A 12,309-nucleotide genomic window follows, 5' to 3' on the forward strand; every position below is an offset into this window, starting at 1 on the left:
GACTGAAACAAGACAGGTCTAAAACCGCAGCTTCTGGAAGAACGATTTGTTCTTGCTGGTCTTGTATCTCTCCTTGAACTTGACTGTAGCGTGTTGTCAGGCATTGCGTTTGAGAGCAGGGTCTCTGAAGACATCCTTGTTGACAGCAGTTTTGTCCAAGGGGATGTCCACAGAGTACCTTGTGGGCATGAGGCAATTATAATATAAATTTTCATGAAAGAGTTGATCTTTGACCTCTTAGTGATTTTCATCTTGCTTAGCAAAGAAAAGGATTTTCATGTATTGAGTTCCTGTTATGTGCCAGAGAATATATGATGCAGTCTCATTTTAACTCTCATAACCCCATGAACGGTGGGTTTCTTCCAAGTTGTAGGTAAGGAAACAAGTTCATAGAGGTTAAGTGACATACATCAAATAGCATGTAAATAAATACCTAAGCCAGAAGGAAAATCTCATCTGAATCTTTCTGTCTATAAATGTGTTGTTTTTCTACCATACTGTTTCCCAAAGTGTACGTGTCTTTTGATCCACCTAGTGAGAGTATGAATGATACGTAGATATGACAATAGTGAAAATGTTACTGGATAAAATAAGATATAGTTCAGTGGTAGAGTGCATGCTTAGCATGCACGAGGTCCTGGGTTCAAGCCTCAGTACCTCGATTAAAATAAATTAAGTAAAAACCTAATTACCTCCAACCCCCCCAAAAAAACCCCCACAAAAAAAGACCTCTTGAGAGAGGTTTCCCAGACCTGTTTTGTTTCAGTATCCTGTTTGTTTCTTTCACAGTACTTAACAAAAGTGTACTTAGATGTCAAATTTATTCGGTCCACTTTAAGCCATTTAAACCTTTGCTTAAGGAAAGATCTCAGAGGTGGCTTCCAAATCTGTTTACTAAGATTATTCCCTCTTTTATAACTCTTCTTAACACACTTAAACTACATTTCATAATATTTTACTGGTTTTTACAAAACAGAACTAGTGATTATTACTATATAGCATTTTATATACCTAGGAAATATAAGTGGTATAAGACTCCTGAGGCTACAAACATCAGGTTTTTATTGCATCCTTAGATCCTTTCCACATTATTTACTATTGGAATTAAAGTAGTTAAGAATTTTTAATAGATGGAATTATGATTTTGAGTAATATAAAATCTTAAGTTGATTTTGGTACCTCATAGAACTCTGGAAACACACTCATACAAGTGCAGAAAACCTTTTAAAGTGATGGCATCACAAACTTTCTGCAGACTTAAGCTGCTGAATTATTAGTGATAAAACTAAAATTGTCAAATTTGGCAGGAATTTAACATTTAACAACCAATATAAGTTTAGCTTTCTGAGAATATTTTGTAATCAGTAATCTGATACGCTTATTAGAGGATAGGTCTGTCAAAAATCTTGTTCTAGGAGGGAGGGTATAGCTCAGTGGTAGAGTGTGTGCTTAGGATGCATGAGGTCCAGGTCTTGGGTTCAGTCTCTGGTATCTGAGTCAATAAAAGTAAATAAATAAATAAATCCAATACCACCCCCAAAAGAAAAAAACATCATGTACCATAGGGTTCATACTGAATTTCTTAGTTTCTGTGGTTAACTGATAATACTTGCCCTTAAAATTGTCCAAATCAAATTTCTTTCCCATGCTTTATGATACAGAGCTGTTGGTGCCGAGAGTATTTGTCAGTGTAATACAGAAAATGAATGGTTTTAGAAAAAATTTGGCTCCTGTCTGTGTATTCCTAAATTAATTACAGCAGTCATTGCTACCAATATACTCGAATCTTTAAAAAACCTCTTAAGACAAGGTGTTCTCATTGAATTATCTATATGAATTGATTGTTTAGTGTTTGTCCAAATTTTGGTTAGCTGGTAATTTCATTCCTTGGAGGTTATCTAAATCCATCAGATCATCTGAAAGCAGCATAACACCTGGACATTGACATAGGTAACTTTTAACAGAAATGCCCTCACAGATTTCATGAGATAGAAGTATCTGAGTGAAGACTGCTTCTCTTGTGTAAATCTAGTCAAACATTTTCTGTGACTTCTTTTACATAAAAATTTGTATGGTAAATGCCTCTTTGATTTTAGTACCTTGGAATTTTTTTTCCCCAACAAACTTGCATATTTCTTATTGACTACAGTAAAAACAGTTTAACTTGGGACATTTTAAGTCGTTGCTTTGATTGTTATTAACTGTAGACAAAAAGTTGTGGTCTGTATTAATTAATTGTCCATAATTCCTATGCCCTTAATTATCTCTGCCCTTATAAGTAATGTCTTGATTTGACTTGACAGCTTTTTTTTTTTTTTATCTTAATGTGGTTTCATTGGCTTTTTTTAAAGATACGTTTAGACACTGTAGTGCACCCTCCCCCTCTTTTGCCAGCATCTGTACTTGGGCAGTAGGGTTATGTGAGCTATTTTGGCCAGTGAAATGTGAGCAGAAATTACATCTGTAAGTGTGTGTAGAGGCAATGAAAAACACTTTCCTGATTCTTCTGTTTCTCCTCTTGCTTCTTTGACTAGGGAAGCCTCAAGTACCAAATGGTTACAGCCCCAAGATGGTGGACTCTCACAGTTGAGAAAGAAACCTTTGTTGTGTCAAGCCTCTCAGATTTGGGGAATAATTTGGTTCCCAAGCACATCTGTCTTATCCTTTGGGAATACAGAATTATCAGTCACAGTTCAGAAAAGTTTGAAAACATATTTACTGTTTCTTCTGTGCTTTCAATTTTGAGATGTTAAGTAGCTTTTATCCAGGCCTCCCTGCTTTTCAGAATCTTAGGAGAGGCAGAGCTGTTTCAAAATTATATATGCCAGCTTCTCTAAAGATGAATAAAATCATCCTTTGGCTGGTATGTTAAATATGTGCTTGCTATATGAAGGACATTATGCTTTCATGGCATGCCTCAATATGAATGAATCATACAGAGGTATACAGCACTTACCCACTGTGCAGACTAAGTGGTGGAGTTCTTTTCATTCCTTTATTTCTAAACCAGTTCTTTTTGGAACTAAGCGGAACTAAGCATTGAGATTTTAAGGGAGACATTCATCACATTAAGTTCTCTGGCCAGTCTAAGCTCTTTCATCTTAGGTCTTTGAGTTCTCCTTCAGCCTAGTTCCTCTCTCAGTACTCTGGCACCGGTCTGGTTTTTTGCCTTTTATTCATTTGGGAGCCACTCTCTCTCCCCTGAAAATGCAGACATCAGGTTTTCCCTTCCTGCTGTACTTCTCTTCCCCCTTTTAGCCCAGAAGGCACCAGTATTTTTCCTACATATGATGCAAGAACCATTCATCTTCATACATCCCAGCTTTCAGTGTTAAGTTTCTCTGATAATCATAAGGTGTGAATGTTCTTATAATTTAAACAATGGATGCTGACACTCTTCTTAGTTTGCCTTCCCTTTGTTATGAAGGGATAAAATACATTTTTCCTCAGCAGCTGGGAAAATATTTCAAGATATTTGGTTTCTTCCTCTTGCTGTTCTCTTCTAGTACAGAATGACTTTCTGTGGTGATTCTTTTCATTGTATTTATCTTTGTTTCAAGCTTTTTAGTTATTTTGTAAAGTATAAGATAGTCATGTGGTAAAAAAAGTAAACTCAATGTGAGGGAACTAGTGGCATTTTAATGAAAAGCACAGCTTTTCACTGCTACTTCTAATTTAACAATAGATCTTCCTCTTTTGAAAAAGTGCTCTCATTTAGTAGAAATACTATATCTTGGGGGAAGACTTCCCTATATGTCAGTCCAAATGTATGCATTTAAAATATATTCTGATAGATCACAAACTAACAGTTTAAAAAAAAAAAAACCATGTCTGACAACTAATAATTGGCCCAGAGAGATTTTTACCAAGGTAATTTTTATAATTACAACAGATGGATTTTACAGAGTTTTACAATTTACAGAGGTACCTTTCTCTCCCCCCTTCGCTTTTCCTGTGATAGTTCTGCGTCACCCCTGAGATAACTTTGCATTCTTTCCATTTGACATAGTGATTTGGGAAGCTGGCCTTTTATGCATGCCAGAAATAAATTTATTGTCTTCAGTTTCTTCTCATGTTGGGTCTTTGGAGGAGGTCTTTTCAACAATCCCCAGGGAACTGAAGATTATCATCATGTCTGTCATCTGGATTACTTTTCATTGTGAAGGAGACAGAGTTTGGACAGCTACTTAGTTCATCTCAGTCTTGTGTGTGTGTGTTAAAATACACATAACAAAATTTACTATCTTGGCCATTTTAAAGTATATTTCACTGGTGTTAAGTATGTTCACAATTTTTTTTTGCAACTCCTCCTGTCCATCTCTATAATTCTTTTCATCTTGTAACACAGAAGCTCTGTCCCATTAAACAGTAACATCTCATTCTCCTCTCAGCCCCTGGAAACTGTTATACTTTCTTTATGAGCTTGACGAATATAAGGATATCATATAAGTGAAATTGTAAAGTATTGTCTTTTTGTGACTGATTCATCCATGTTGTAGCATATTGCAGAATTTCCTCATTAAACATTTTTTTCGGTGGGGGAGTGGGTATAGCTCAGTTGTAGAGCACATGCTTAGCATGTGTAGGGTGCTGGGTTCAATCCCCAGTACCTCCATTAAAAATTTTATTTTTAGTTGAAGTATAGTTGATTTACAACGTTGTGTTAGTTTTTGGTGTACAGCATAGTGACTCAGTTACACATATATATTCTTGTTCATTGTAGGTTATTAACAGGATACTGAATAAAGTTCCCTGGGCTATACAGTAGGACTTTATTCAGAATTTCCTTACTTTTTATAGCCAATAATATATTCCACTGCATGTATACGCTACATTTTGCTTATCCATTCATCCATCGATGGACACTTGGTTGCGTCCATGTTTTAGCTGTTGTGACTAGTGTGCTATGAAGGTATCCAGATATCTCTCTTCAAGACCCTGCTTTCAGTTCTTTTTGACATATACTCAGAAGTGGAATTGTTGGGTCATATGGAAATTCTGTTTAAAATAATTTTTTCAAGGAACCTCCATACTGTTTTACACAGCAGCTGTACCATTTTATATGCCCACCCATAGGGCACAGGGTCTAGTTACTCCACATCCTTGCTAACACCTGTATTCTTATTTCTTGATAGTGGTCATCCTAATGGATGTGAAGTGGTAGATCATCTTAGTCTTTTAAATAGATAAAGAGCTGGGTTATTTTCTTAACTGCTTTGCTCTAAATGAGTCCCAAGGGGCTTTTGATTTTGAATCAAATCTGGTTATTGTATAAAATGGCACTTTGTTTTAGACAAATTCTGTTACGATACCACATGTGAAATCTAAAAAAATACAACAAACTAGTGAACATAAAGAAGCAGACTGACAGAACAAACTGGTGGTTACCAGAGAAAGGGGCAATGTAAGAGTTGGGGAGTAAGAGGTATAAACTATTAGGTATAAAATCAGCTACGAGGATGTATTGTACAGCATGGGGAATATAGCCAATATTTTGTAGTAATAATGGAATGTAACCTTTAAAAATATGAATCAGTATATTGTTCACCTGTAACTAATAATATTGTTCAGTAACTATACTACAGTTTTAAAAAACAGCACTTTGCTTTGCTTTGTTATAGATTGGCTTGATGGGCTTTTTTTTCACCCCATCCTTTTTTTTTTTAAAACACCGATCATCACATTTCCATATAAAAGACAAATTATAACCCTTCACATTCGCATTCCCTTTGTCTTTTTTTGATAATCTAAAGCAGGTGAATTGGTAAGAATTCTAGACAACAGTGTACCAAGTTCTCAGAATATCCCCAAGTGCCTTGACTTTTGTATTATGAAAGGGTATTGATCTCCATTAGTCATTTCATATACAGGATTCAAGATCAGATCATATAGTACTAGATGACCTAATACTATTAAGTCCCTAAGATACCATAGTCTTGTTAATTGGAAATATTAGAGTGTACTATAGACACTTTGCTGAAGTTTGATAACATAGGACACCTATGCTGAATTCCCCTTTATATATTTAATAAACAGACCTCAGATCTTCAGGATGATTCTTTGGGTCTCAGACTTCTTTATGGATATAACTAAATATTCTTCTAAATAGAATGGGCTGCAGAAAAAGGCCCTGTTGAAATTGCTGAGAATAGACTAGAATCTCTAGTTCTATCTAGAGGGGATCCTTAAATAGATTTCATTTATTTGTGATGTACTTAGTCAAGTGCAGAATATATTTTTCAATCTCTGTATTTAACTTTGTCTTATTTTCTTCATTCTTTTATCAAATGTTTGTGTGCCATTTATGTCATTAGATACTGTCCTTTTTGGGGAATAGAAAAAGACACAGTTTATGCCATTTTAGGAAGGTAATATTTGATGGGAAGAAAAACACTGATCAATACAGAGAAATATGCACATGGGTTGGAGAGCACAGGAAAGTTTCACAGAGTAAGATGTTTGAGTTTGATCCAGAGGGATGACTAGTTAGGCAAAGAGGAAAGGTCATCATTGGTCAACTGATCACCCTTTACATAAGGCAAAGCCAAGATCTCGCCAGAACCTTGAGTGACAGACCTTTTGAAGGCAGTGTCTGATGCTGTAACCTTTCTCTTTCCTTGGGGTGATTGCCTTCAGTATTTTTGGACTTAAGGATTTGTTTCTGTGAGCACACCACTTGGAAAGTTAGTTGAATATGGTAGTTTAGAAGGAATTAAGGCACTTAAGTTACATTGGTTTGAATTCTGGTTTTACCACTGAATAGCTGTATGACCTTAAGCAAGTTACTTTGAGTTTCAGTTTTTTGTCTTTAAAGTTGGGATTATGGGTTGTAACAGCTGGCAGACATTTTTTTCCATGTTAGAAGGTGTTAAAAGTTATGGTTATGACCCTGTACTTTTTTTTTTTTTTTTTTTGGCCACTCCACTCCGACCCTGTATACCTTGGTAGGAAGTTCGTTAATCCTATCAGTAAGTGCAGAGTCTGCTTATTTTCTCTTGACTGATTCTGAACAGTGTGCTTCCATCCTGACCTTGGATCTCATTAATTAGGAACTGTGGAATGGGCCTTGTGGTAACCTGTAGTCAGTCTGATAGGTGGAGACATGGCACCCCTTTAGATTTTTTTAAGACTGTTGAAACTCAGCAGAGACCTGTTTAACCAGCTGGTAGGGATAGCTTTGGGAGAAAAAGTTTACTGGGATGTTATAGAGCTATTAGTGGCGTGGGAATATCTGCTCTCCACTGGGCATTGGCAGTAAGTTTTTTGGAGATCTGAGGGGTTAACTTGTAGGTGGAAAAAGATGTGTTTTAAGCAGGAATGAACCACATTTTAATATTTTAAGCTTGTGTCTCTGTTGTCATTGAAGCCATTTATCTTGCATCTGTTCTTGTAAAAACAAACAAAAAGATCCCCTACAGGCGACTTCAAATCTAATGTAATATGATTAAATCAACACGCAATTCTGGAGTCGGTACCTATTGTAATCCACTGAATTTGTGATTTTGAGCAAGTTTCACCTCCACAGTTTTTGGTTTCCTTGTATAAAATGGGGCTGGTACCTATGTCAGAGGTCTATTTAGAAGATTAAATGCATTAATACATGCAGGATATTTGGAGCAATGCCTGCCGTGAGGTGTTTTATTTATAATTGAGTTTATTGAATGAATGTATAAATAGTTCAAAGAGCAAAACTAAGAACCAAAGCTAAATTAAAGTTGGGGTGAAAAAACATTTGACTCTTCTTCTGTCAGGATAGTCACTAACAAATAGAGGCAAGCTGATTTAATGTAATGGATGTCTAACTAGACTATTAATACAATGAAGGAGAAATGACCTGGGATGAAACAGGCTTATTAGCATTTGGTTAAGATGACCTTTGAGTTGTGAGGATTATATATTTCAGAGTTTCTGTAATAGTAGTGGTTTTCATTCAGCTACCCTTGGTCCCCAAACTATCAGAAATCCCTAAAATTATATTTTATTGCCTAAACCTCATGTACCAAACTGCCTGTACATCCACAAATAGTGATTTGACCGTGAGTTGCAGTTCTCTAGTTCATAAATTGTGACCATATCTGCTGCAAACAGATTTGACAACCTTCCCCATCCCAGAAGTGCTGAGATCACATTGATAAAATGCTGCAGAGATGATTTCATGAAATACTAGTTATGTTTGAGAAGTTTATATGACTGTAATTGGTGTTAACCTTCTGCTGATGGAGGTTTTAAGGATGTGGCCAGTCTAGAGTTTTGTTTTGTTTTGTTTTTTTTAATAAATTAGAGCCTTCACATAGTTTTGGGGTACGTTATAGAATGATGTTCCTGTTGCTGGTGTTAAAAGGATAAGGATGACACCAATGTTATCGTAAGAGTTTCATTATAGTCATAATTTGTACAAACTGATACCACGCACTGGTTGTAGAACTTTTGGGACAGTATGAAGCTCTTTCCCTCTTCTCATTAATGCTTTTATTACTATCCCTTAATCTGTTACCTTTAGGAATGGAGAAATTCTGAAGATGAAGGGCTGTGAGGAGTAGATGGGGTTTTAAAAGTAACTAACTCCTGGGGTGGGGGGATATAGCTCAGTGGTAGAGTACATGCCTACTAACGTACACAAGGTTCTGGGCTCAATCCCCAGCACCTCCATTAAAATAATTAAAAACCTTATTACCTCCTACCAAAAAAAAAAAAAAAAAAAAAAAAGTAACTCCTAAAACTCCAGTAATAAAGAGGCAAATGATCCAGCTTAAAAACTGGCAACGCATCTGAATAGATACTTTCCTAAGAGCATACACAAATGGCCAATTAGCACATGAAAAGATGCTCAACATCATTAGCTGTCAAGGAAATGCAAATCAAAATCATAAGATACCACTTCATACTCACTGGGATGACTTTAAAAAAAAGAAACTAGTAAGTGTTAGTGAAGGTATGGAGAAATTAGAATTCTCCATTGCTGGTGGAATATAAAAATGGTGCAGCCCCTGTGAAAAAGTTTAGCAGTTCCTTCCGAAAAAGTTACATGACCTTAGGGGGACAGTATAGCTTAGTGGTAGAGTGTGCTTAGCATGCACAAGGTCCTTGGGTTCAATCCCCAGTACCTCTGTCAAAATAAATAAACCTAATTACCCCTCCTCAAAAAAAAAAAAAAAAAAAAAGACAAAGTTACATGGCCTAACCCTACAGTTCTACTCCTTAAGTTTATATTCAAGAGACTTGAATGCATACTTACATGAATGTTCACAGCAGCATTATTCATAACAGCCAAAAATTGGAGAGTCAACTCAAATGTCCATTGACTGATGGATGGACAAATAAAATGGTATGTCCATTATAGTAAGTGGGGTATTGATAGATGCTGCACTAAGGCTGAACTTTGAAACATGCTAAATGAAAGGAGTCACAAAAGGGCAATATATTATATGAAATGTCCAGAATAGGTAAATCCATAGAATTGGAAAGTAGATTGGTGATTGCCTAGGGCTGAGGGATTTGTGGTTAAATGGGGAATGACTGCTAATGGATATATGGAGATTTTCTTTTTCTTTTAATTTTTTTTTGGAGGTGGGGAGGGAGGTAATTAGGTTTATTTACTTTTAGAGGAGGTACTGGAGATTGAACTCAGGACCACCCCGTGCATGCTAAGCATGCACTTTACCACTTGAGCTGTACCCTCCCCTTGAGATTTTTTCAAATGATGGAAAATGTTCTAAAGTGCATTATGGTAATGGTTGCACAATTCTGTGAATATACTAAAAATCATTGAATTGTACACTTTTAAATGGGTGAGTTGTATGGTATTTAATAATAACTGCTGCTGTAGTACTGTAATTTTTTGTGCATTGTTTTGTGGCTTTCTTAATGAAGGGAATTATATACTTACGTATACTTAATTGAGTCTGGGATAGTAGAATGTCATTTAATGTTTTAAATATATCCCCCCTTACATTATAAAATTATTACATGTTCATTGTTGAAAATTTCTAAAGCATAGAAAAGTGAAGAAAATCTAAATCACCTGGGGTACTAGCCAGAGGCATGTTGTTGAATCTTAATGTTATTAAATATTTGGGTATAGTTTTTCCATATATAATGTTGCAAAGCCCTATGATTTAGAAGAATTAATGGTCTTTTTTTTGTGTAGCTAGGTTACTTTTTAAATTGTTTTGTTGGGACCAGCTTATAAAAGTGAAATACTTCACTTCTGAGGCATGTTTAATTTGCTGTTAGTTTTTGAGAACTAGTATGGCAGTGAGTATGAAATAATATCCTCTTACTCCTCTGCCACTAAGTTTAGCCTTTTTTCATGGCAATGGTTAAAAAAAAAATTGGATGTTTCAAATGAATGTTTTCAGGCTTCCACCAGTCAATTAATAGTCTTAGTACCATATGCCTTAATATTTCTTTTTTTAAATGCTTCAGAATTGTATTTTTAAAAATCAGCTGTATTGGGGTAAAGTATATAAAGTACACCACTTTTCACATACAGTTCATTGTTTCGGTAACTACATTTCAGCTGTGTTGCCACCACAGTAGAACACTTCTGTTACACCCTTTCCCCAAATGTCCTGAATATCCCTAGTAGTGGGCTTGCTGAATCTTTGGGTGTTCAACTCTATAAAAAACTACTGAACTGTTTTCTCAAGACCATACCATCTTAATGTTTACATTAACTTCCTGATATTCCTGAAAGGATTGCTGAAAGGATAATTTTTTTTAAATGAGGGGAGTTACTTAGGTTGGTTGGTTTGTTTAACAGGGAGTACTAGGAATTGAACCCAGGACCTTGTGCATGCTAGGCATGCTACCACTGAGCTATACCTCCCCCCGTACTTCTTTATGTTTTGTTTTTTTTAAGTGAGAGGAGTTAATTAGGTTTATTTACTCATTTATTTATATAAGGATACTCATTTATTTATATGAGGATACTTTTTTGAAATGTGTTTTCCTGGAATTATACATAATTTAGCATGTCTTTAAGCAGTGGTTCATAAAGTCATACCTTAAAGTATGTTTATGCTTAGTGTTAATGTTTGCTAAGCATGATTGTTAAAACACAGATCCTTGGGTCTCATCACTAAAGATTCTGACTCAGTAAAGTTGGAGAGCTACATAGTAATATGGCATTAGTCTTTTCTGAAAGCATAGTTTTCATTATTTATTTAGTTAGTGTTTATTGAGCTGTTTTTGGTTCTTTGCATTCACATGTATTGCCTACATTTCCTATACTTGGTATCTCCCAAGATTTATCTGGGCCCCTTTCTTTGCTCGCCATCTGGTGGTAACAAATAGAAACATGCAGTTTTGCCAGTGAATGAATTCATAGGTGGACAGTGCCTTCTAAAGGAGGTTTGTGCTTCTAAGTTTGGTGTGTGTTTGACTAACGAAATGCTCAGTATATGTTTGCTGTATGGGTGAATCCCCTTTCCTCCCTGTTTTTGTTTTTGTTTTGAGGAAATTCAGTTTATTTGTATTTATTTGGGGAATAATTTATTTGTAAGAAAATACATTTTAGAGCCTGTAAGTTTAAAATTTTTGTGTTAAACTGCCAGCTCAATTATTTTACTGGGAAATGGGTAGATGTGCGTTCCTGTTTCTCGTACTTAATATGACAGATATCTCCAAGCTATACTAAATTATACTTGGTACTATGTAGTCATTCTGGTTCCATACAACTTACATTCCAGATCCTCTTGTTCTAGGCTCTTAAACTTTATTTTCCATGTTTTTAGTTTTTGATTCACATTAGTTTTGATGATTGTAAAGTTATTTTTGCTTAAAAAATTTTTTTGTCTTTTTTTTACATTAGCTTGTCTGAAAAAAGACCTACTATGATAGGGATGTCTTAACAAAACTTAGTTTGTAAGGTCTCATTTTACTTTTCCCTTATAGAAATGGTGGAATCAATGAAGAAAGTAGCAGGGATGGATGTGGAGTTGACAGTTGAAGAAAGGAACCTTCTATCTGTTGCATATAAAAATGTGATTGGAGCTAGAAGAGCTTCCTGGAGAATAATCAGCAGCATTGAACAGAAAGAAGAAAACAAGGGAGGAGAAGACAAACTAAAAATGATTCGGGAATATCGGCAAATGGTGAGATTGTCATATTCTAGACAACAAAGAATGGAGTCTTATGTGTTGGCTATTTAGATTATAGCCTAGTACACGTGTTGTATACCTGTGTAACATGTATTTATATTTTAATGGATTTGCATCTTTTACTCACCTGGATTAGGAATTAGAAGCTATACAGTATTTCAGGACAGAGGAGATCAACTTTCTTCCTTAGAAGCTACAGAGAGCAGTG

General features: G+C 35.5%; 1 protein-coding gene across 2 annotated transcripts in view; it reads left to right on the top strand.

Moving 5' to 3' along the window:
- Positions 1-12,309, top strand: part of YWHAE (tyrosine 3-monooxygenase/tryptophan 5-monooxygenase activation protein epsilon) — a 36,843-nt gene that overhangs the window by 14,057 nt on the left and 10,477 nt on the right. For both annotated transcript variants that reach the window (XM_032457499.1, XM_006184984.3), the window contains exon 2: positions 11,896-12,095. In XM_032457499.1, the coding sequence (XP_032313390.1) occupies positions 11,896-12,095 (200 nt within the window). The remainder of the gene's footprint in view (positions 1-11,895; positions 12,096-12,309) is intronic.

The sequence above is a fragment of the Camelus ferus genome, chromosome 16 (genome assembly GCF_009834535.1).
Source record: "Camelus ferus isolate YT-003-E chromosome 16, BCGSAC_Cfer_1.0, whole genome shotgun sequence".
NCBI classification, from domain to species: domain Eukaryota; kingdom Metazoa; phylum Chordata; class Mammalia; order Artiodactyla; family Camelidae; genus Camelus; species Camelus ferus.